This window comes from Fistularia commersonii, chromosome 9 (assembly GCF_037954325.1).
Source record: "Fistularia commersonii isolate RoL2024-O1a breed Wild chromosome 9, RoL_Fcom_v1.0, whole genome shotgun sequence".
Taxonomy (NCBI): Eukaryota; Metazoa; Chordata; class Actinopteri; order Syngnathiformes; family Fistulariidae; genus Fistularia; species Fistularia commersonii.
Window position 1 is genome coordinate 8,709,827 of NC_141292.1, and position 24,366 is coordinate 8,734,192.

The 24,366-nt window shown below is 38.4% G+C and overlaps 2 protein-coding genes across 16 annotated transcripts in view; both read right to left on the reverse strand.

Moving 5' to 3' along the window:
* Positions 1-3,310, reverse strand: part of fcho2 (FCH and mu domain containing endocytic adaptor 2) — a 59,383-nt gene extending 56,073 nt beyond the window's left edge. For all 14 annotated transcript variants that reach the window (XM_086152291.1, XM_086152288.1, XM_086152283.1 and 11 more), the window contains exon 1: positions 3,143-3,310. In XM_086152291.1, coding sequence (XP_086008417.1) covers positions 3,143-3,175 — 33 coding nt within the window. In that variant the 5' untranslated portion in view covers positions 3,176-3,310. The remainder of the gene's footprint in view (positions 1-3,142) is intronic.
* A 658-nt stretch (positions 3,311-3,968) lies between these two features.
* Positions 3,969-24,366, reverse strand: part of tnpo1 (transportin 1) — a 31,241-nt gene continuing 10,843 nt past the window's right edge. Inside the window, exons 6-25 of one of the 2 annotated variants that reach the window (XM_086152294.1) lie at positions 23,186-23,319; positions 22,730-22,811; positions 21,618-21,740; positions 19,707-19,825; positions 19,353-19,413; positions 18,733-18,901; positions 18,456-18,608; positions 17,730-17,955; positions 17,383-17,554; positions 15,946-16,032; positions 15,763-15,870; positions 14,752-14,910; positions 14,556-14,643; positions 14,377-14,475; positions 13,806-13,901; positions 11,466-11,541; positions 9,875-9,974; positions 9,717-9,791; positions 9,402-9,541; positions 3,969-8,573 (exon numbers count right to left, since the gene is read on the reverse strand). In XM_086152294.1, coding sequence (XP_086008420.1) covers positions 9,434-9,541; positions 9,717-9,791; positions 9,875-9,974; positions 11,466-11,541; positions 13,806-13,901; positions 14,377-14,475; positions 14,556-14,643; positions 14,752-14,910; positions 15,763-15,870; positions 15,946-16,032; positions 17,383-17,554; positions 17,730-17,955; positions 18,456-18,608; positions 18,733-18,901; positions 19,353-19,413; positions 19,707-19,825; positions 21,618-21,740; positions 22,730-22,811; positions 23,186-23,319 — 2,235 coding nt within the window. In that variant the 3' untranslated portion in view covers positions 3,969-8,573; positions 9,402-9,433. The remainder of the gene's footprint in view (positions 8,574-9,401; positions 9,542-9,716; positions 9,792-9,874; positions 9,975-11,465; positions 11,542-13,805; positions 13,902-14,376; positions 14,476-14,555; positions 14,644-14,751; positions 14,911-15,762; positions 15,871-15,945; positions 16,033-17,382; positions 17,555-17,729; positions 17,956-18,455; positions 18,609-18,732; positions 18,902-19,352; positions 19,414-19,706; positions 19,826-21,617; positions 21,741-22,729; positions 22,812-23,185; positions 23,320-24,366) is intronic. The other variant, XM_086152293.1, reaches the window with a different exon arrangement.

Consider the following 24,366-nt stretch of genomic DNA (forward strand, 5'->3'; position numbering starts at 1 on the left):
CCAGACGGCCTGTACACACACAATAGCCTGCTGCTGCCAGCAGACTGCAAAGCCCTACAGCACAGAGTGGCTTGACTGCAGAAGGACATCAGAGTGGCTGCCCTTAGTCATGTGACCTGGGAGGATCTGGAAGTGGTGCACCGAGCTGTCACAACCCACCACATCCTCAGCAGCACATGCCAGGTTGTGTTTGTGGTAAACACCAGTGTAGAACCTAACCACTGCTTGGGATGTCATTTCATGTGAAGGCAGCTGCAAAAATACAATAACATACCTGGACTATATTGCAGGTGAGAGGGGCCTATGTAAACACCTCCAACTTACATTTAACAGACTATAAATGCTAAAAACAGACTGTAAGGCAGGGACTGTAAGCCCAAGGGCCAAATCTAGGTCTTTGTATCGCTTCATCTGGTGCAGCTGATGCCAAAATACAGCATAATCCATTTATAATTTATCTTTTGTAATTCTTAGATAAAAATTTAAGACCCACTTCAGGGAATCTGAAAAAAAACATGGAAGACAAAGTCTAAAAAAACTAAAAGCCAAAAAATAAAAAGTTCACACAATATGAAATGGAAAAAAAACAAAAAAACATAAAAAATAAATGTTTTTTTTTTGTTTGGTCAAAGGGGTGGATACTTTGTACCAAGCGCTGTTCGATTCAGTCAGATCAGGAGTCAGGGCACTTTTCTTTCGCTTGAAAAAAATACTTAATACATTTTCAAACAATTTAACTTGCATCCTTAACTTAACATCCTAAATATTGCACCTGCTATTCCTACTAAATAAGAGTTTCAAATAGAGGAAGTCAGTCTGAGTTTGATTCTGCTGTCTTCTGAAGTTCAGATCTTTTTCAGGGGTAATTTATATAACAGAGGTGGTGCAATAGAAAAAGCTCAATTACACCTGAAGTGCTGAAAGGAGAACATTGTTTTTTAATGCTACAACTATATATTTAACATACAGGAGATAAAAAAAAGACTCACTGTGACTAACAGAAAACTAGTGCAGAAATTCATCACTAAATTATTGAAATAAATTATTTTGTCATCAATAAGCTATCAGAATTTACCTTTGAACAAAATTGATGTTACTGATCCATTTCATGTGACCATAAATTTATACCATGAAATAAAACACAACCTCCACAAATGACTGACATATGATACAATGTAACATGGAAGGAAACGGTCACCATTGACCAATTCTATTTCTAAAATTAAATCTTTGCCATGTTATTGCAACATTTGACAGGCTTAAGCTGTGATTGTCAGACATGCTCGGTGTGGAAAACTTTTGGGACCACACAGAAAATGCAGACAGCAAGGAGAAGTCCGTCCCCGGGCTGTTAGCGATAACAACAGTGTTTGCTTATCACACCAGCATCTTATTTTCCCATGACATGCTTGAGTTTGACAAACTGTCCAGACTGTACATAAGATTTTAGTCTTTTACTGAATGAATGTGGGTGTAGTCACAAATAAAGCAATTTTAATTTGGAACTCATGTGGGTTGTTTTGTTTTTAACCGAGAAAAAGGGACATTGTCATTGCAGACTTGGCGAGCGGAAATGTTGCAGCAGTGACCAATAAGTGCTGCAACTTTGACAGAGAAAAAATGTTGACAAGGCAGGATAGTGTCTGGCACCTAATTGTTAAGGAACATGTTTATTCAGCTGAGGGGAGATTTTCCAGATATGAGCGCAGTTTTCATTCAAGGCAAATGTCTCTAAAAAAGTCTTTAGTGACAGAACTTGCTGTGCGTCTGTATAAGCATGCATTACTTTCATTAAGTCTGACAACTTTGAAGAAGTGACAATCAAATATGTATGTAGGTGTGTCTGCTTCTGTTAATGATTTGTAGTCAAGTCAAAGCTATTTGGATGCATCTCCAAACGCCAAGTGTGAGTGTGCCCTGCATATTAAACGTACAGCTGATCTTTGCCATCACTAGATTCTCTTGTGTCTCCACAGCAGGGCACAAAGGGCAGATTGACGAATCAGGAGTGTTCTGGCTCTGTTCTTTAGCCTTTAGTAAATGATGAAGTCTCCTTTAAAGAAGGGGTTTTGAGGACAGACAGGACTGTACTCTGGACTACGAGATGTTCATTTATGTTGTTTGCTTTTTTTGTCTGGTGATTTCATCAGTCTCTACATCGCAATATTTTATCCCGTTGCAAGTAAATGTGACTATTTAAAACTGACCATTAAAGCAATAACACATTAATAAGTATACATCCCCCATGATCATGCATACATTTACATATGGCTGTCCAAGTCTCTCAATCAACCATTTTCGGCAAAAATAGAGCATCAAATATAACCAAATGCATATCTAATTACAATAAATAAACGTGTTGCTTTAGTAACAAGGTGTGCAGTCACCCAGGAAATCTTTATTCTCAATGGCTGAAAATTTAAAGTTTTTAGTGGCTTCCGCCGAAAAGGTCAGTGCAGGCCGAGGACGCTCTTACTAGCAGTATGAGAAAAAGGTTTTTATTTTTTAACCAGCTAACTGTTATAGCTTAGCCACGTCAAATAATGTTCGGCAGAGAAGTGACAACGAGACGGAGAAACGCTGTATACTGAGAGCTAGCAACACATATGATAAAAACCGTGTTACACATGGCTAGAAAGTCAAATAGTGTACAGTGAAACTGATTTTAACCTGTTCGCTAACTTACTAAACATCTGGCCTCTCACTGAAACTTTGCTACGGAAGAACTTGACGCGTCCGGCCAAGTATTATTACTGACAGTCCAATTGACCAATGGCATCGGCGGAACCAACTATAAACGTTCCGAGTAGGTCCGTGCCGGCCAGTGAGGACACGAAGGGGCGGATTCCTGGGTATTTCAAGCTAGATAGCTTTACAGAGAGGCCCGAACCCCAGGACGGCAAAATAATAATTTCCGACGAAAATTAACGACGGCTGGAGGTGTGGGTGACCGGTAGGTTCGGTGACCGTGGACGCCACAACACTTCAACCAGTGAATGCCAACAATATCGGACGACTAACATTGAAAAGTGAATAATACGTGTTTCGTGGCTGACATGAACATGATAGGGAGGGAACACAGCAACGAAATCAGAAGGAATAGCGCCGGTGTAAACACCGTGAAGAGAAGAGCAGCACCTACCCAGAAATTCTCTAGGAAGTAGGGCGTTATCATCTTGTTTCAGACCTCCTCGCCACAACCCTTAAATTTGTTGAAGAGAATCTTATAAAGCGTAATTCATCCGCCGTCTTCCTCTCGTTTCTGTTGTATGTCTTTCCCCGTTTTCCTCCTCTCCCCTTTCTTCTCCCTCCCCACCTCAGACTCCACCTCCGCTCGGTGGTCTATCCCGACCGAGCCGAATTTTTCAACGGGCGAAACAGCGCTGCCGGTGGCCGAGAGGGAGACCAGCAGACGTAGAGTAAAACGCTGCGTTCAGGGACCGTATGCTATGCCTTCGCTCCACATACTATTCATGTTGTTCAGAAAAATATCAATTCTTTTAATTCCTTGCTGGAAATTAAGTTGCCCTGTCCACATAGACAGTTACGTTACTGAAGAGGAAAAAGAATAAACAAAACAATATTGGAAAGCATCACTATGCTTGTGTTCATCATGTCTGAATTTTGCTATTGAGATGCATAAACAGCACGAATTGTACAAAGTGGTGCAATAAGAACTCAAACAAAGTTTTAATTAAACATTACAATTTTTAATATGACCGTTTTTAACTATGTCTTTGGGAAGGTGCAGATGTGTCATACTTTGGGGCACCTGTTGGTTTGATGAAAAATGATGGACTCACAAGATCTCTAATACAAAGTTTTTGAGTGAATAAATCTCATTCATTGTCTGATGTGAGGATCTTTGCATTTGTGAGAAGGCCACTGCCAGGGATACCGAGACACGTGATCGTCAAACCTCAAAGATTCTCCTAAAAATTAAGAAAAAAAAGACAAAACGCTGATAATAACGTAAACAATTTATTGGAACAATGTACAGATTCAAGCAATGGTAACCAGTCACACCCACTATATCATCTTACAAATATTACAAAATTACTACAGTATAATATAGACTCTCTGCATGATCCAAAATATTTGGTGGCCCCAAAAAAGTATTACTTTTTTTCAAATTCAGCAGCTTATTAAAAAAAACATGTCTATCAAAGTGATTTGCTTTTAATAGCAAAAAGGATGAAGGCAGATAGTCTAATCAAGTTTGAAGGCTAAATGAAAATGAGAATACAGGAGTTCTTTGACTAGACATTCCTTAATATTGGTGGGTGCTTTACAAAATACAAATTTTCAATAAAGCTTCATAGAAAGTCAAACCTATATTTGCAAACATTGTTTATACCAAGTTATTGAGCGATTTTCTTTGCTTTTGAATTAATGCTTCCTGTCTCTTTAGATACAGTATAATGTGTAACTATTGCAAAACACCAACAAAATCTCAGTATTTGCTCACAAGGCATTGTGTATACATTATATTAAATATTACTATTGTCTGATTACAATCGCTTGACAAAAAGTACATCAAGTATGTGCGAGTAACCATTTTCAATTGAATCTTTCCCTCTTCTTTGCAGCTGCAATTCTTTGCTTGAGCCTACCCTTACTTTTGCAAGCTATCAGTGTTGCACAAATTTAATACTGGGCATTAATTTCTACTATGGAGGGCATGTTTTAACCAATCTCTTTTGTTAAGATGCATATAAGTGTTAATATTGGGAAGGTGATAATAACAAACAAGAACAACACATAAAACGGACAACCTGAGGTTAACATAGAAATATTCAAGTAGTGAAACACAACTACAATGTATAGCAGCAGTCAAGTCAGAAATACAGCACATTAACAGTGTGGATTGTTTTATGTGTGTTTCGTAGACCCACACTCTTTCAACGAAAGAATAACGGGGCTGTGTACACACACGCACACACACAACCGAGCTTTGATTACTTTTTTTTTGCATGCCCAACAGCTGGAATGTGACAGACAAAAATTACTTTGCAACACAAAATGATGTGGCACATACAAATATTTGCCTCAGTATTCCATGATGTACTTAATTCTCTTTACCTAAATGGGTGAATTCAGCTACCCATATTCCTTCCCATAGTATGGAATATACAATACAGTATATTAGGGTCACATTGTGGTTTGGCGGAAAAAAGGGATTATAAGGTGACATAAATTTATAATTTAATTAGAATCAAATTATTAGGAGGAAAAAACACAAGATATTTTATGAAAATACATATTAAAGATAACATTAATGTAATGAGAAAGAATTACCCATATTTCAAAAAAATAACAGCTTGACAAGAGTTAAGTTGAAATATGTATAGTATAATCTCACAATATATTCTGATTTACTCCTTATAGGCTTATGTCAGTAAGACGCTGCTTTTGATTTCCCAATGTAAACTTGAACTTTCATCCCAAATTTGCGACCTTAAATCATAACGTTACCTACCTACAAAAAGTTATCTCTATTGAAAGGACATTTGAGACACCTTTTTTTTCTTTTACAGTAGTTTTTACATCCCTCAATTTTTATGTTTTATAATAGTTTGTTTTTTCACCCCTTCTCATATTAGTACGGCTAATATATACTTGTAAATTTGGACTGTTCCTCATTAGATTATGTCTTTGTGCACATTAATAATTCAAAGTATTCTTGGGACTCATTAGATTTGAGACATTTCCTCAATGTGATCATAATACTCTGCTGGTACACATTAAAAAGTCATAAAATTCCTTTCAAAACTAGTGACCAAATATCCTGTAAGCTGATGCAGAAGCAGCATCACTAGGTGTTTCTTATTTTTAATTTAAAGTCATATTGTGAAGAATTTGCCGCTTTCATTAGATTAAAGCACTTACTATTAAAATTCAATGTTCATTGCTAACAAAATGGGGTTAAAATACTGCAATTACTCTGTCCAGCAGAGTCAATAAACAACTAAATACCGGGCATTTTAAAAAATATCCTATTGCTAACACATCATGGAATACATTCAGGCATCATGAAACTTCATCACTTACACTTAAAAATAAAGTCACAGCGCAAAACAACTAGAGACAATGACATTGTGAAGTTTCACAGTATTTAAAAAACTATGCATCCATCTAGGGGGCAAACGTTTTGGGAAACACTGGCGAGATTTAAATGAGAAAAGTCCCAGTGTTGCATTACATGAGCAATTACTATGTACTTTTATACCTTGAATCGAAGCTCCCCTCCCCTCCCTTAATCCCCTTCCCACTATATGTTCGGGTGTGAGGGGCCACCAACATGCAAGAGATTAAAGCATTCAAGTACCCCATAAAACACAACCACCCAAGACATCACAGTCATCCTCAAGATCATGCTTTTAGCACAAGAAGCCGAAACAACCAAAGAACAAAAACTTCAGTACATTTAGAAAGAAACTTATCCAACACTGGTTCGGATGGTTCTGACAGCCAAAGTCACAGAGTATCACTACGACAGGGTTTGTGTCACTGTTGTGCAAGTCCAGGAAATGATGATGATGATGATGATGATGATGATGATGACGATGACTGGCTCACAGGGTGTTAATGCATGTTTCTCATTCATTTTTCCTTCATGGAGCTAAAGACTATGTAAAGCATTAAAGTCTGTGATATGCCTGCAGATGGAACATCCATGTAAGATTCACACCACAAGACCATAGCAAGAGATTCACTCTGGCACGACATCACAGCCAACACTTTACACATTTCCTAAGTTTGGTGTGTAAACCCAGTCATGCTACATTACAGCTTATTGCCGTAATTATCTGGAAGAGGAAACAAACAAGCAAACAAAAACTTAATGTAAAGAGATAAATTTCCAAAAATTCAAAGAAGAACCTTATCACAGGGCAATGGTAGCTGTCAACATACATCACTTACACTCTACAGCTTCCCACTAGGATACAAGCACACTACCTACTCCAGGATAAGCTGCACTTTAAGGAAAATATTGTGCTATTTAATGACATACAGTAATTAAAAATAGAGCCCGGCTGACACATCAGTCAGCTTATTTTACTGGCTGATGACGGTCTTTCACAGATATATCGGTATCTTTGTTTATATCGGACAGTCAAAAACATTTCAGATCAATATTTCACTTGTAAAAGATGTGGCCAGTTTTTTGTGTCTATTTTTTGCCAGGAGGCTCCCTACTGGAAACAGCTGGTTTGAGGAGTGGATCTTTGTCTGGATGTAGGTTCTGAACCACCAACTGATGATAATATTTTGAGTTTGGTTGTTAACAAACCAAAATCTAACATCATCTCTTCATCTGAAATTTAACGTCCTGACAAGGGAACCATTTAAAGGCTTTTGATACTGATAATTTGCTGGTTTTAACTCCAGCCAAGGATTCAAAGATCATCATGGCTTTAATTTCCAACTTAATTTTAACAACTGTCTTTGACATTTCTTTGCTGAAAAAATTAAATTTCAATACGGCAGGATGTTGAACAATGCTTTTCGCTTACACCCTTTTAATGTGGCTACCATGTCATCTGATGTATTGATAAATGAATTTTTTTACTCTTGCTATCAGTTCTGGTAACAGATTCAATTATCCCCTTTTGGTTGCTCTTTCAAAGTATGAAAACATAAGTCAAATTAATACTGATATCTGTACTACCTGCTGCAGTGAGGTTGGCTAAAGTCTATGTGATGTAAAACAGTACTTCTAATGCTGAATTGAAAAAAAATATCTGTTTGTTACACACTTTTCATAACCTTTATCATATGCTGATATCTGCCCTAGTATGAACATATTAACATGCAGTTCAGCCAATATCTGAATTTATTACTGCAAAATTTCCAAATACCTGGTATCAGTCGGGCCCTAATTAACAACCTTTGCCCTGCTAACACGTAAGAACACTGAACCACATGGCAAATAGATAAATGATAATTCAGTCTTGTGAGAGGCAGCGTGATAATGATATGCTCCAGAGTTGAATTTAATGTGTAGCATCAGCTGCTTTAAGCTATCCTTGAATTTAGAGACATTATCATGATGAACCTTCAACCTCACTCTCATGTTTCCAGAGCAGGCTCCAGTTACACTGGCAGAATTCAGTTCATTTAAAGCAACATGGACAAAGTTGAATTGTTTAAAATGTGAATCTGCTCTGTACTCGCCATTCGAAATGTGCAAACCCCTCATTCAACCAACATTTAAGAGCAAATGTTTTCACGTGTTCTCCATTTTGCTTACATGCATATTCAGTAGTTTGAGTGACGGTGAATTGAATGTTCAGAGAGTAAATGGAGAACAAAAAACTATTTCTGATTGTGATGCGTTAACATTATTTTTCCTCCCATGATAAGGTTGTTCTGGCTGTCCATTCCCCCCTTGCCTGTGCACAGGCGCACTGGGCACTGCAGGTACCACCTCCCTCCCACCCCGTCCTCTTTGTCAGGGAGGGGTCTGCACCCCTTCCCTCCCCATGTTAGGCAGATTCTTCCCCCCAGTAAAGGGTAACATGTTCCCTGGGCAAAAGAGGTTCCCTATATTGTCTCCCGTCATTAATGACCTGTGTAGAAAAAAGCAAACAGGGTTTTAATTAGCATGGTTATTTACATCGCCATATGACAGCTGGGATCGAGGAAGTCGATCCACTATCGGGTCTTATGCTGTGTTTATAATAAATGCAACTATTGTGTTACTTGCATTACCATATGTATATATAATTAACACACTGCTGCTTCACTTCCTCAACGTCTAGTAAAACTGTGGTCTATATAGGATAAATTTTGAAAATTATCATGAAATAAGTGCATGACATTATCTGAAAATGTGTAGAAGCAAGGGTCAAAACATCGGCAAATAATTAAAATAGAGCTCTCTGGCAGCTTTATATTTCAGGTGTTGTCCGGATTAGATGGTTGAGGATCACAGAAAGGGCCCCTGAGGGCCCCCACTTTATCACGCCATCTCACAAACTAGGCACCTGAGAAAGCGCTCTCTTGTTTTATCTTTACTGGATGTCATGAAGAAAACACTTTTGCTGTGTTTTTAGAATAAGAAAGGTTTGAGGGTGATCACTGATGTAGTCCCACTGGTATATTTGAACTTTTCTATGTTTTGCTCAATATTGCAGCCAAGAAGGTTTTATTCATTTAAATGAACACTGTAAATTGTTTCCTTGATAGAATGAAAACTTGAGGACCCCTTTCTTTCCTGTCACGTCAACAGATATAAGGATATATTTATATGCTTAAGCGGTGGGAAGATTATGACATTTTTTTTGTGAATTTTGAGACAAATTATAGGTAATATTGGGTTGGGAAAAGTTGGTCTCTGATTTATAGATAAAAATCGTAAAAAAATCTAAGTTCTCTTGAATAGTGAGCAAACTGACCCTAGAGATGAGGCAGACTGCTGTGAAAACAGTTAAACCCCATAAAAGGTTGCTAGACGTTCTTTCAGCGGCATCGGGAACTGATCCGAGAAGCGCCTCCAGTTCTCCTCTCCCACCTGGTTCTTAAACCCATGAAGGATCTGAAAGCAAACACCACAAGATGTCTATTCCCCACTCTTGCACATAGATGGTATTCATGGCAGGGTCATTATCAGTATCAGCTGCAGTTCATCAATTTGTCCACTGGAGGGTGAGACGTTGACTCTGAAACACATTAGGACCTAAATAAGACTTTGGTTAGAGTAAGATATTTACCTTGTAGAACATGTCTCTGAGATCGTCCTTGGGATTTACCCAGGAGGCCACTGCATCGCAGAAGAATATAAAATCCTGTTCCAGAGGAGAGAGATGTGGTTATTTTGTAACTCCAAGTGGAGCAAGAAACAAACGTAAGTCTGGTGGCTGGACCTCACCTGTACTACACCACCAGGATTTACGCTGATCATAGTGCAAATTCCTCTGAATGCTGAGTCTTTCTCCTCATTGTCTCTTATATTTCGGAGTGAGGTGCACCTGACAACGGGGATGGCCAAATTTAACATCAAATATATAAAGAGAAAAATGCAAAGCTTTAGAAAATTAAAGCCATTATCAACTGCCACTATAACTAAAGCCAAACATGAATAAAGTAATAAACTAAATATGTTTGCATAATCATCAACATGTTAATGAGAAATGAATAAATCACTATTACCCTTTACTAAATTCTAATTGGGGTGTAACAATACACTTGACTTACTATTCAATTTAGCAGACAGTACAAGGCATCAGTGTTATACTCACAACAAAGCTAATGAAGGAATTACAATTAGTCAGATCTTAAAAGTTTCATTCTTGATAGAAACTGAACTTTGATATCCCACTTTCATATCACTAGGGACCAGTGAACCTTGAAGTCAACAGTTTATAATTTTTTGTTGAGTTAATTTTCAGATAGGCCCTTGCATATTCATCAAACACTCTTTTGATTTTTGGGTAATTTATTGAAAAATTCCCCAAAATATACAATAAAAAGTATTTTAAAATAAATGGAAATTGCTTTTAAAATGAGCGTTTGAGGAGCTTATTCAATGCGTCTGGTTAAACTAAATCTTTGAGGGATTTTTTTGTTTTTGTTCTTAATGCAGAACAGCGAAGAGTCAGTATATGGTCATATGAGAAAAAAATTGAGAAACAAACTGCACCCTCTTGTGTTCTTTGAAGTTAGACCTGAATTGCCATGATAATGCATTCCACTTTCCAGCTACACTTTTCACATAATTTAATTTGCAATGGAGCATGGCCAAGTTGCATTGTTACCCCCCAAAAATCTAATTTTTAAACCTTCTAGACATAAAAACTGGTCTACTAAAAATTGGTAGGAAAATTGCCTCTATCATGACCTTAGATAATCACAACACATCAAGCATGCATACATAACAGATCAAAAGAAAACAAATCAAACATTTTACTTTTAACAAAACTACTCTGAGCTATGATTATTTCACTTTTGTCAATGAGCAGTGTGTTCAGCAAAACCTCATCTCTAGCACCTTGAGCATATAACTTTTTGAAAGATTGAGTAGAGAAGGGTTGGGATACTTTTTGGGACAGGCACATGCAGCTGGGAGACTACTGAACAAGAAAGGGATTTAAGGAAAGCTATTTCTGCAGCAAAGACTGTATCCTTTCTCTGTGGTTGAACCAGCAGGCATGTGACAATTCTGATTCCATGCATCTTTTAGATCATTAGCGACAGTCAACAATGACAAAAAAAAAAACTAGAAATTAAACAAATCAATGTATAACACATGAAGGTGCTACTAAGGCAAAGAAACAACTAGGACCTAAAAGAGGACAGGGTTAGTCACATGATTGGCAATGATTACAAACTGATAAAAAAATAAAACTGAAAGGCTTCTTTTGAGAAGGAAAGTGAGGAGAGGAGAGCAACAGGAGACAGACCAGAGGAGAGCGAGAAAGCAGAGAGAAGATGAATTAAATAAAAGATTGAATAATACACACCAGGGTCTTATAAACTGCTGTAGCATGGGTGCCACCTCTTGAGGACAAACGTAACCAAGACGACCAATTGTTATTGCTAAGGTAACGCAATCACGGTTACACACCACCAAACGCCAACCAAGACATGAGCAATGAGGAGGGGGAGGAGAAAAAATAAAGAAAAAACAAACAACTCAGAGACATAAATCAACAGAATCTGTGTATGATAATAAACAGAAGATTTCACTAGTGTTTGATTATTACTGCCCCTTCAGCCACGGGGGGAGAATGTAAAATATGACACTTAAAAAAACATACAACACGTTTAAGGGAGAACACATTGACAGCTTTGACAAGACATTCATAGAAAAAGGCAAACAAAGGCATCTGCTTTCAGAGATTATATGGATCAAACAAATCTTTGAGGATTCAAGTTAATTAGCTTGAGTTAAAGATACAGGCTAGCTAGAATGTAGCGTGTGTGTGACTTGCTCAAACAAGAGCAGATCACAGGGGTTCACGGAGATTTCTCCCTTAAACTCAAAAATGTTAATTTTACATAAGAAACACAAATGTTTTCTTTTGTTGTTTTGCTTTTGTTCTTTTGAAAAGAAATGACAGATTACTCCAAGCCAACTACATGGAGGGAGACTAGTATCCAGCACAGCAGGTTCTTATGAGGCAGAGAGGAGGGAGGACCTAAGTTTAAGAGACACAAAACTATGCAACATTCTCATTAACAAACAGGCATTTATGAACAGTCCAATGACACATGCAGAAAGCAGATGGTATGCTCATTAGAATAAAGTTCAGTGCAGGATCAGCTGATCAGAGAGACTGAAAAGTGATGCCGTGTGAATTAATTACTTTTGCATGGGTTTCTTTTTTTGGTTGAACAGGATTCAAAAACCACACAGTTTGATTCCCCAATTCCATACCAACTTTTGTGTTTTCAAATAATAAATTGAAAACATTTTACAACTTGAGAAAATGTACAGCGATTAGAGCTGGGCAATATATTAATATAAACAATACAATCTACTTGTGATATTTCATTGTGGGCTTTTTTTAAATAAGAAACATTTTACTGCAAGTTTCTGTCTACATTTAAATTCCTCAGTCAAATGCTCAGTCACAAAATCTTTTGTGATTTTTTGTGAAAATTTAGTAACTTCTTTTTCTTGTAGTGAAATCTTTTTTTCCTCAGTAAATTTACAGGATTTTTTTCAAGCCACAGTAGAAAGAGAAGTTGAAAGCACAAATTTAATTTGGCAATAAACAAACTTAAAATTAGCAAGAAATGGAAAATGTCTAATTTAAAGGCCAGATATGTGATAATGTGTCTGACTTCCTTTAATTACATGACTGTAAAGTTTTCTGATACATTCAATATTTAAGATTTGTTAATATAAAAGTGGAGTTAAAGTAAGATTATTTTTGTAGGGACAACATCAGTGCATTTGCACTGTATATGTGGCATATAATTTACTGTACCTACAGTAAGTAAATTTCATGATTACAGTATATATCGCCCAGCCCTAGATCAGATATGACCATGATTATGTTAATATTAAAGTAAAATTATGATGTATCCTGCATCAAACATTGGCCATTCTTAACAACATTTAACATCTATTGGCAGATATGCATCCACATTTAAAGAACAGTAAATAAAAGCAACAAATAAACTTGACAGCAAACAAACAGGACCACATCTACAGAATCCCTAGTTTTTCAAATTTATTAAAATAGGTTACACTTTGCACTTGTAGAAATTGTTTCCTTGAGTTTTTATATCCCAATTACCAGTGAAACAAAAACATGGTGTAATCTTTCATTTCTTCAGAAAATCTCTAGCTTGGTGTGCTACATTGAGTCAGTTTGTGTTTTCTCAATCACTAAAAAGTAGTTATAGAGTAAAAATGGTTACATTTAACTATGTGAGACTATGAACTCGCTCATCTTGCTCACACTGCATTTTACTCTGCATTTTATTCTGCTGTACTCGCTGGTGTAAAGACAAGCCACATGAGTCAATTACAAAGCCAGAGACTTAAAAGGCTTGCTTGATTTAAGTGTGTAAAGAATTTCACACCTGGATTTGCCCAAGATTTTTTTCAGGACATTGGCAGCTTGGCCAGGTGTAGCTCAGTAGCTTAAATATTTGACATAGTTTGGAGAAAGCAACAAAACTATTAAGGCTCACAGCTTAGCAAAGGGTTTCTGACAGAGATTCACTAAAAAGGGCGGGACAGTTACTCTATTCTGGTGAGTCCTGGCTGACTGGACCTGAGTGTGTGAGCACCTCCCTGTGTAAGGGCCGACCTGGCTGGCTGGCTCAGCACTGCCACGTAGTGGTACCTGTGTTTTCCAGAAGAGTCTTTGGAGTATTGGGCCTGTTTATGATCTCCACCAGCTGGTGCAACACCATGGCAATGTATGGCTGCATCTCAGGCCCTGAGAACGTGGGTAAGAAATGTGTTCTCTGTGCTGAGTCCCGTTTACAGCAGAACCGAGCTCATTTGCAGAAATGGACTGAAATCATTCTTAAAGCTGATAAGACGTTCGCAAAAAAGGATTCTGAACAAATTGTTTAAAATAGTTTACCAACATGCTATGAACTGGAAAAAAAAAATGAATGAATGAATGAATAAATAAATAAATTAATTAATTAAATCGCTAGATCCCTAAAATAAGTATTGATTCTAAAATGTAATACAGATATGAATGAGCACCAATTATTTATATTTTCTATATTTATACGTAAAGATAAATTGTAAATAATTTGACATTTTTAAATATTAAATTAGATAGTTTTGGGTCTGTTTTGTTAGCTTTGTTGATGAATTTATGGTCAATCAATCTTAAGAGTGAGATTTTTGCAAATGAAGACTTTAGGTATTGTACAAGTGTTCAAATGTCATGGACTCACCCATTTGAATCGATATCTCTCCGATTGCCCATGTGGCATTGTTGCACACTGATATAAGCTCTGGATTTAAATTATTACCCAGTATGGGCATAAAGTCAGCTGAAAGAGAAAAGGGGAACAAATTAAAAACTGACCATAACCCACTGAAAAACATTACGCCAGATTCATCTGCGACATACCAATGCACGGTTTGACATGCTGGAAACAAGCCTTGGTCAGATCACCCAGTAAAGCAAAGGAACTCTGTCTCACTTCTGGCATTTTATCCTAAGTTGTTGCACAAAAAAAAAGATAAAGCATGAGGTTTGAATGCAGGGGAGTTTGTCACTTTATCAAAAATCAGCATTTGAACTTGCAAGTCTCCAGCGTCCTCACCTGCATGCACTGGTACATGAGGGTGAGAATGTTGCTACGGGCAACAAGCTGCTCAATGGTGCCTCCCAAACCCTCTGCTAGTCCACTAAGGAGATCCAGAGCCACGATCATGAAGTCTTTGTCAGGCGCCTCATACTGGTCTGGTTGTGACTGATGAAGCTGAACAAGTTCAAGATTTAGCACATGAACACCACCATTAGCAATCACTCAAGAGTGGTGGTTGTAACACGGCCTTGACTCTACCTGTTGCAGGTCTCCGCTCTTGCAGGGCCAAGCCAAGCAGTTCGGACCCTGGCCTTTCCTGTGTGGTGCAGTCATGCACCACCCCCTTTACATTTTAGATGTTTAGGGGGATTATTTGGCACAACAGGCCAAGACAGTTCCTTTGAAATATGTAAAGTGCATTTGGTTCTACACGGGTCTATTTCTGAAAGGTGTCATATGTTCTGTGTTTAAAAGGTCACTATATTTTTGAAATAAGGGTGCTCCTACATCTTTCGAGCATGTCGGTAAGACTGCTCAATACTGAAAATCTGACAGTGCATCATGTATTCTCTGTGCAATACATTGCAAAATCTAGTTCAATTTCACCACATACAGGTAGTTTCCTGTCCATGTGCATCATTTTGTTTATCATTTGGATGCTTCCTCTTTCCGATAGTTTCATACAGTAATTATCACACGTCAAAACATGGCAATGTTATTTTGCATTATCATTATTTTTATCATTATTAGTAGTGTGTGTGTGAGTGTGTGTGTGTGTGTGTGTGAACGGAACTTATTCTAGGATATATATATATATATATATATATATATATACATATATATATATAGATATAAAATCTATTTTATTTTTTTTTATTTTTTTATTTTTTTTCAAATTGACCTCTTAAGGGATTCTTTTCATGGAGTTGTCATACGCATTAAATGATCCAGTCAGTGGCATAACAACAACTTTTTCTGACATGCACAATTGCCCAGGATCAGTCGCAGAAGGTCCTGCACACTCACCATGGCCTGGGCAAGTGTCTTCTGGACCAGATTAACACACCGTTGGTACACAGGCTCACAGTAGGGCAGGAAGCCACTTTGCAGTGCGGTGGCTACAGATGACAGACACTGAGGAAAACAGATGGGGGATTTAAATAGGGGTCTTTATGTTTTGCAGTCTGTAACTATGGAATAAAAACTCACTTCTAATAAAGGGAAGAGATCTTTGTCTTCATCTTTTAGCTGGTTCCATTTCTGGATGAGTGGAGGCATCAACATCTGGATGTATTCCTAATCAATAGATAACATTAGTCTCAACAAAGAAAAAAGTATACAAATTTGTGAAAAAGTGGTGCTGTCATGACAACAGACTTTCACAATATGACCACAGTGACCCCCAAAAAATAAATGCCATTTAAAGCTCAGTAACAATACTAAATATAATTAAAATAATCATGGAAAAATTATGCTTTCAATTAAGTTTATCTTGGTATTTTTCTGTCTTTTTCCTCTGGTGCAAACCATGACCCAACCCCAAATGAGCAGTGGAAAAATGAATTAATGAATGAATAATTTAAAGTTGCCTTTTTTTAATGCTGCTTTCAGAATTCTCTCAAAAGCATTTGCTCAGAATAAATGAGGCAAAGAATCAGTCGTCTGACCTTTAACTGTAAAATGCTGATAATAAATGTAATTTTTCCCCAAATTATCTGGGATCTTTATTTTCATTTTATTGTTACAACTTTCTAATTTATTACTTATTCTCGCATAATTCTACGTGGATTACTTTGGTAACATGTAGAATTTGACTTCCAATTACTTGAAGATTTGGCTATATCTTCTCTACCTGTATTAGTACTCCAACGGTGTCCAGTGAGAACCAACTTTGATCAAAACTGACAACCTAAACAATATATTGGCCCTCACGATGGGGAGTTTGAGTACAAAAAAAACAAAGATAGGAAAACACACCTACATAAATTAGTTTGCACTCTATGCAGGAAGGTGTTCTCCTTTCCCTGGAGCACTTCCAGCTCAAAAGTACCACATCAATGCCAAGCAGACATTAGTCAGGGATTGCTCTGCAACTAATTCTGCAACCGGAACAACCGACTTGTGCCAAACCCTCATGGAACGTCCGGGCTTCTGATCATGCAAACAAGTCTGTTTAAGTAACTGGCTGAAAGAGGGCCACATTAATATGCATATTTGTATGGCATTATGTATATATGCATATCGACTTCTGTAATGAGTCTTTTTGCCTCCGGTGAATGGGATTACCATTATTGTGATTAGTCCACAGTGCCCCTGCGGTTAATTTGATTATAAAATTTCAATCACTTGACAGCCCTAATGTAAATATATACATACATATGTGCGTTTCAATCACAGCTGGAGCATGAACCACTTTTACCGACACATGATTCTGATCTAATCGTCATTTTTCTGCAAAATACAGGACGTCGTGTCATCCAAATTATGAACATTAACTGTAGCTTTTTGGCTATACAACAACTACCGTAAGTGCTCTAAGACTGCTGGATGACAGTACATTGTGAGATTTGTCAATTGTGTGTTAATGTTATCTATAACACTCTTAAATCGGGGGAAACTCTGGATTCATGGTTCTTTTCTGCATACCGGTTTATTCAGATGGTGCCCCACTGAGTCTGCGAGTGTTCCTATGGCATCATAAAGAATTAGCAGATTTTTGTGTTGGTATTTGTTGAAAGCAAACACCAGAGTGTCCAGGATGAATGCTAGGTAGGGAACCAGTTCTGTACAAGCCTCCTCCTCCAAAGTGGCAAAGGCACTAGTGTGGAAGGGATTGAGAAGGAGCAAAGGATGAACACATTGCAGAAAAGCAGGATTAAAAAATCTTGACTGAAATTTGACTGAAACACATGTCAGCGACAACATTTCAAATGCTGTACATGTAGCTTTTCTTAATTTAATGTTGCCTGGCTTTATAAGGACTTTGTACTCACCTGCAAGCGGCCTCCTGCACACGCTTGTTGCTGTCTAGAATACGTTTAAGTAACTCTGTCATTAGCGGTTTCAGGTAAATGTCGGGGGGTTGGCTGACAACCCAGTGTGCGTAGCGGCTGAGTGTCCAACAGGTGATGGAACGCACTAGGGCCTTCTTGTCAGACAGACATTGGATGAGATGGGGAATCAGCTCTGGCAGGTATGGGATCATGCCTTGCATACAGCCTTCAAGCAGATTGATAAGAAATCTATTAAGACCTTTGGTGAGACGTGTCAACATCACTCCTTCAGAATATTTAGAAAATAAGGAACCAATGTATATGCCAAACCATTACAAAGTCTGTATTTAATATTGATTGATCTGTCAGAAAAGAGCTTATATCTCTTGATTCTTGCATAGCAAGACCAACTCTCATTCAATAATTCATAATAAGTAATAGATGGAAACTTATTAACATAGTTCACCAGTCAGAGATTGTTAAATTTTTGATCTGTTTTTCACATTCGAAAACACATGGGAACTCTACGCCTGGCATTGAAACAACTGAGATCTATTTACTATTTTTTTCATTTGCGGTATTATTCATGCTTTTAAAGAAGCAATCGGAAATGCCATACAAATCAGTGGCCTAAAAAAAGGTCAGCCATTTCGTCAAATTACTTATCAGGTGATGGGCATCTATTCACAATTGCCATCACTTGCTTCAATATTTCTCCTCTCGTACCTTCAGCAATCGCCCCCAACACAAGAATTCCAGACTCCTTAACCACCCACTCAGGATGGAAAAGCAATTCTTTGAGGAGTGGAAGAATATGCAGCAGCAGATCGTCCCTGAAGACATTGGCCAACACATCCAATGCTGCTGCAGAACACTTGCCTAACATTCAGAAAACAGTTGAGAGGCACAAATACATAAAATGATGTGCGTGGTTCTGATGTTCAATATATCAAATATCAGATAAAATCAATACAGGAAAGTGGCACACTGGAGCTACACTCACGAAGGTTCCAATCTGAGATTGTATCATCATCATCCAGTTCTTCATCTTCTTCTTCCTCTTCTTCAATCCCCTCACCCTCATGCTGCTGAGCAACTGTGCGGGAGCGGTGAAAGCGGGGCCTGATGTCTTGCTCATTGTCAGGGATGGCTTCATCTTCCTCTATGTCTCCCTAAGGATGAATGTGCCACAGTAAGAAGAAAAACCCATCATGTGTGACCTTGACATGCAGTTGGACCCTCAATAACACATTTTGACCAGTAAAACACCAGTAAAAAAAAAAAAAAAATCATGTAAATTTATTTGTTTATTCCTTAAAATGTTTTGTCTGATGGCCACATGATGGATTCTTGATATCACAGCTGTCTGATGTACCAAACATCTGTTAAAATTTGTTGTTGAGGCTTAAGATTGAAACTGATTAACTGAGGTTGCCCTGACTTATGCAAACAACAATGCGTAGGTTACTTCAAAAATATATTCTACAAAATATTTTGAGAATTTAAAATCAAATTTTAAATGTATCTGTACACCATGCAGTCTCACAGCTACACGATTGACCTGCATGTCATCCAAATTCATGGCTTACCACCAAATACAAATATCGGGCTATATAAACTGACCTTGAGCAGGATAATGTCAATCTCAGAGTACTTCATCCCGTTGACAAGCACCGGAGTGAGCCTGGAGCACAAGCCAGAGGAAAAATTATGAGAACCAAGGGCAAGGATAGGTCGCCACCCACAAGCAATCAGTCACTTCTGTTGTGGGTATGGTTTAATGTGGCAGGATGGTGACCGATGCTACAGCTGAGGTCAACAGTCAGAGTTCTTAATCAGTAATCCAAAGGTAAGGAGGAAGAATGTCATTCTGGGGCCGAACCATCACTGACTTACTGCCAAGGTTCCAATGAATCAGCTGTTTCAATATTTGTATTTGAGCATCACTAAATGGACTGCATGTGTATTGATTCTTACTGGGATAGGTGTCCACACAGCACCTCCTTACACACTGGTTGCTCTGCCAAGGTAAGCCAGAACTCACAAGCCTCCAGTGCCACATTTTCATCTTGGTCCTGAGTCCTCTGGAGCATGTACTGGATGGAAGATAATGTGATATCATTAGTAAGTCTTGTTCTCAAGACGCCAAGCTCTTCATATAAAAAGTAAGTTTGCACCAGTACACTACCAAGCTTGTATGGCCAGCAATGCAAATCATATGTAATATTACATTTTCAATATGGATTGTCCTAAACATTGAATATTGTGATATAGTTTTACTTTCAATATTCAATCATGAATTTGTGTCTATCAAAAAAATATGACATGTTTTTTTAGCGATACCTTCTTAAAAAATATTTGATGGCTCCTCAAAGAAATACGTCTTACGGTTTCAGAATCATTGAAAATGTCTTGAGTAAATTCCCATAATATCCATAGTTATTCAGAGGAAAATCTGTCTATAAATCGATGCAAGAAATGACAAAGTTTTTCTAAAGCTTATACATATAAAAATTGTAAACCCAGAAATCAGCAAAAAAATGGCCAATAGAAAATAGTCTTATGAAAAATAGTCATTAGATAGTCACTAAATAGTCATTGGTTGCTTCGGTTGGTTTCGTAACTGGTTTATTTCACCATGCCGGGTAGTTGGCCCTGCGATGGCTATTCAGCTGGTGGGGCTGCCACCTCACAGCACACTGACATGCTGCTGGAGGCTGGCGGGTTCACGGTTTGTTGTGACCCGCCTGCGTGTGCCCCCAACACGTGCTTTTCTCTCAGGGTCTGCTCCCCTAGCCTTTTGTCTTCCCAGACTAACCCACAAGGCAGTGGGACTGAGCCACACTTTGTCTGGTCCCTCACCTGGGACCTGTTTGCCTTGGGTGACCCTTGGGTGAGAGCTACACCCTCAGGGATCTCGAGTACGCAGACGACACCACGCTGTTCAGCGAGACCGCTGACCAGCTTCGCGAAGCCCTCCATGTTTTTGATGAGGAGTCCAGGAAACTCGGCCTGAAGATAAGCTGGCCAAAAACCAAGCTTATGCATATAGGAGAGGGACCTGATCCACCACCACTCCTCTTCGACGGCACCCCTGTCCACTTTGTCGCCTCCTTCAAGTACCTCGGCTCAACCCTATCAAACACCGGAGATCTCAAAGTTGAGATTGACCGGCGCCGTGCCCTTGCGGCGTCAGTCATGCAGTCCCTGTGGAGACCATTGTGGCGACACCGGCACATATCCCGGGTGACAAAGCTCCGGGTCTACAATGCCTCAGTCATCTCTGTCCTCCTCTATGGCTCCGAAACCTGGCCGCTGAACAACACGCTGGCAGCCAGGCTTGATGGATTTGACTCCAGGGCCCTGAGGACATTAGAAGGCATCAGCTGGACCCAGCATGTCACAAACAAGACCCTAAGGGATCGAACCCAGCAGCCCCCAGCATCTCGCCTCGCAGCAATGCGGCGAGTTCGTTGGTATGGCCACATCATCCGCTTGCCTGCCGAACACCCCACAAGCTCCATCTTGGCCTTTAATCCCCAGCTAGCCGGATGGAGAAGACCCAGAGGTGCCCCCCGCACCCGCTGGCTTGATGTTGTGGCCCAAGACCTCAGGGCCTGCGGTGTGAGCCTGGCACAGGCACGGCAACTTGCCAACGACAGACCCCAATGGAGAAACCTGGTAGCCACGGTTGGCTCTACGCATTTCCTGCAAGAGGACTAACTAACTAACTAAATAGTCATTATATTGGGGAGCGTTACCAGTTAAGTGACTTGTATATTTGTAGAGGTTTTTTTGGTCCCCGGAAATATAATGTGATAAACAGAATAGTACAGGGATTTCTATATATCTTAACATTCATTTCATGTTTTCTGGGGGCTTGCTCACCTCAATGATGTTGTGCATGTGGGGCAGGAGACGATCCAGACGAACCTCCAGCAGCATCACTAGAGCTCTGCACACATTCTTTCTCACTTCTGGCTCCTCGTCTGTTGCTAAAGCAAACAGATTCTAAAGAAAACACAATAATTTGATGTAATTTCTTTTGTGCAGATTGACCCAAAAACATGAAAATAAAAGGGCAAAGAGCACAAAATCAAATCCCTCTTGTGATATCAGTAAACTGAACCTAATGTTTAAACCTGATGAATTACTTTTACTTCATTGAGGTATAAAAGTACATTTACATTTTGGAGGTATTAGGGTTAGAAGTTGTTGATCCTCTTATGATGAAGGCAATCACATACACTTTTTTCTCTTCTCTGTTTTTATCGTATTTGAAAATAAAATTAGGGGAAAAAATGGTGATAGCTCCTCTTATCTCTTTTTAACCCTGTGGTATTTATAATTGGATTTTGTTAATCTTTTGCTAAATTCTGGGTGTTTGATGATAGAATTGCACTTGTTCATTTATCTTTGCAATAAATTGTAATGCTTATCATTTTATTGCACACATTTGTGTTTGATTGCTTTTTGTTTTGTTTGTCACCGGTTTTGAACCACAACATAATGGTTAACAACCATTAACTAGATGTACATTTTCAGCAACTACAAAGATTATGTTGGCAGTGGAATTAATTTGTCTGTCACAGGTATGAAATAACCTACAACCTTATTTTTGGAAAAATTAGTTATATATGTTTAGGTGTATCTATGTGAATGCGTGTATGTGTAACGGTGCGTGTGTGTGTGTGTGTGTGTGTAGAAAATTACAAAACAAGCCTTCCCAAGCATCTAGAAATAAGCTGCACAGATTTGTTATTTCATTTCAGGTCATTTTCTGAAGATTGTGCTGAAAATGCTAAGGAATGCGTGGAAATATCTGTTTTTCCTGCAATTTTCAGGTAACTTCTTGGTTTTTGTTAAGGGATTAGTTTAGCTGAGGAAAAACAAGGACTAAGATGTTTAGCAGGCAAATGAAGACAAAGTTTACTTTTTTTTGTTTTTTTTACTGTTGATGCATATAAACTGCTTGAATGTCCAATTTAAATCCAACTTGCCTCAATGAAAGGGTCGATATGCAGCATTAGAGCCTGAGTCCTACTGATGATGAACTGATTGACACAGGCAATGGCATGAGACCTGCAGCACAATAATCACCACTTAAGAGTCACAAAAACATGATTTCCTCACATGCTTAACACCATGAATGGAGTCTCTGTCTTTTCCTCAAATTTAACCTAAAAATAGCCTCTATCAAGTAGCATGCTGTAATTTCAATCATACAACTACAATGCACTGCAACACCTTTTGCATGTGAAATTATTCTCCAGATAAAAGTTGCCATCTAATTCTTTGGAATGCAACAAATAAATGATAAGGGATCAAGCAGAAAAGATATCTGTACACATGCATTAAAATTGACGTATCCATTACAAGAAGCAGTGGCGGATTTGAGAAACAAGTCCATTTTAAAATCAACAAAAATGGAGAACAGCTAGTAAAAAATGCATTACCTAATCTTGGGACTGTTGTGCTTAAAGAACTGCAAGAATTTTGGGATCATTATGTTAAGAGGACGATCCAGCATATCGCTGTCGAGGATCTCAGCAGAGTCCTCACATATCTTCTGTAAGGCTCCAAATGCTCCCTGAAGGAATAGAAAGAGAAGACAAAAAAATGGCAGAAAATGCCAAATCATTGTCATTATCATCATCATTATCCTCCTCATTCAGAAATTAGTGAGCTTATGGTGTGAAGGGGTGGAATATGGGACAAGGAAGGATTTATGGCCGAATTTGGAATGGGGGGCAGATCCAGGGATTCTTTTCACCACAATATTTTTTTTTACATTTTCATTAAACTTAAGGAAATATTTCAGACCTTTAAGAGAAAATTCTGTCACATTTACTTGATATACCCAGACATATTACATGGTTTCAAGAGCTTGAGAAGTGGTTAGTATGCAGGCTCACGATAGGCTGCAGACATCTGTGTCTCAGACAAAAATGCAGTCTAGTTAACAGATCCAAGAGACGTAGCAAAACACTCACAATGACGCTGTCTGAAATAGGTTGCTATAGCAACCATTTCCATTTCAGCATTCCTTTTAGATGACAGATACAGAACGTGGTGGATTGAGAATTATGAAATGACAGCCGGTGTGTAATGCAGAGATGGAGTCAAGGTCGGGAACAGAAGGCAAACTGCTCTCACAGGTGTATTTGGAAAACCCCAAAGACATGGATTTCTTTGATTTTAGGCCTTTAATTGCAGAATTATTCTAAATGCGTTATACAGCATTGCATATGGGTCTGACTGGGCCATGGCAATATGACAGAATATAACCTTGGCCCCAAAATGAACTTGTATGACTTTTGTATAGACATCTTCAGGAAAAGTGACATTTGTTTAATCCAGTTAATATTCATAAATATTCTTATATAGTGTAATATAATAGACATATGTATATAATGCAATAACTATTGGAATATTTAGGCAAGTATTTTAATCAATTATTTACTATTTAACAGTTTTTTGGGCGACACGCATGCACGCACGCACACACGCACACACGCATGCACACACACACACGCACACACACACACACACGCACACACACACACACGTACACACACACACACACACACACACACACACACACACATCTAAAGTTCGTCTGTGTCAACAGAGAAGG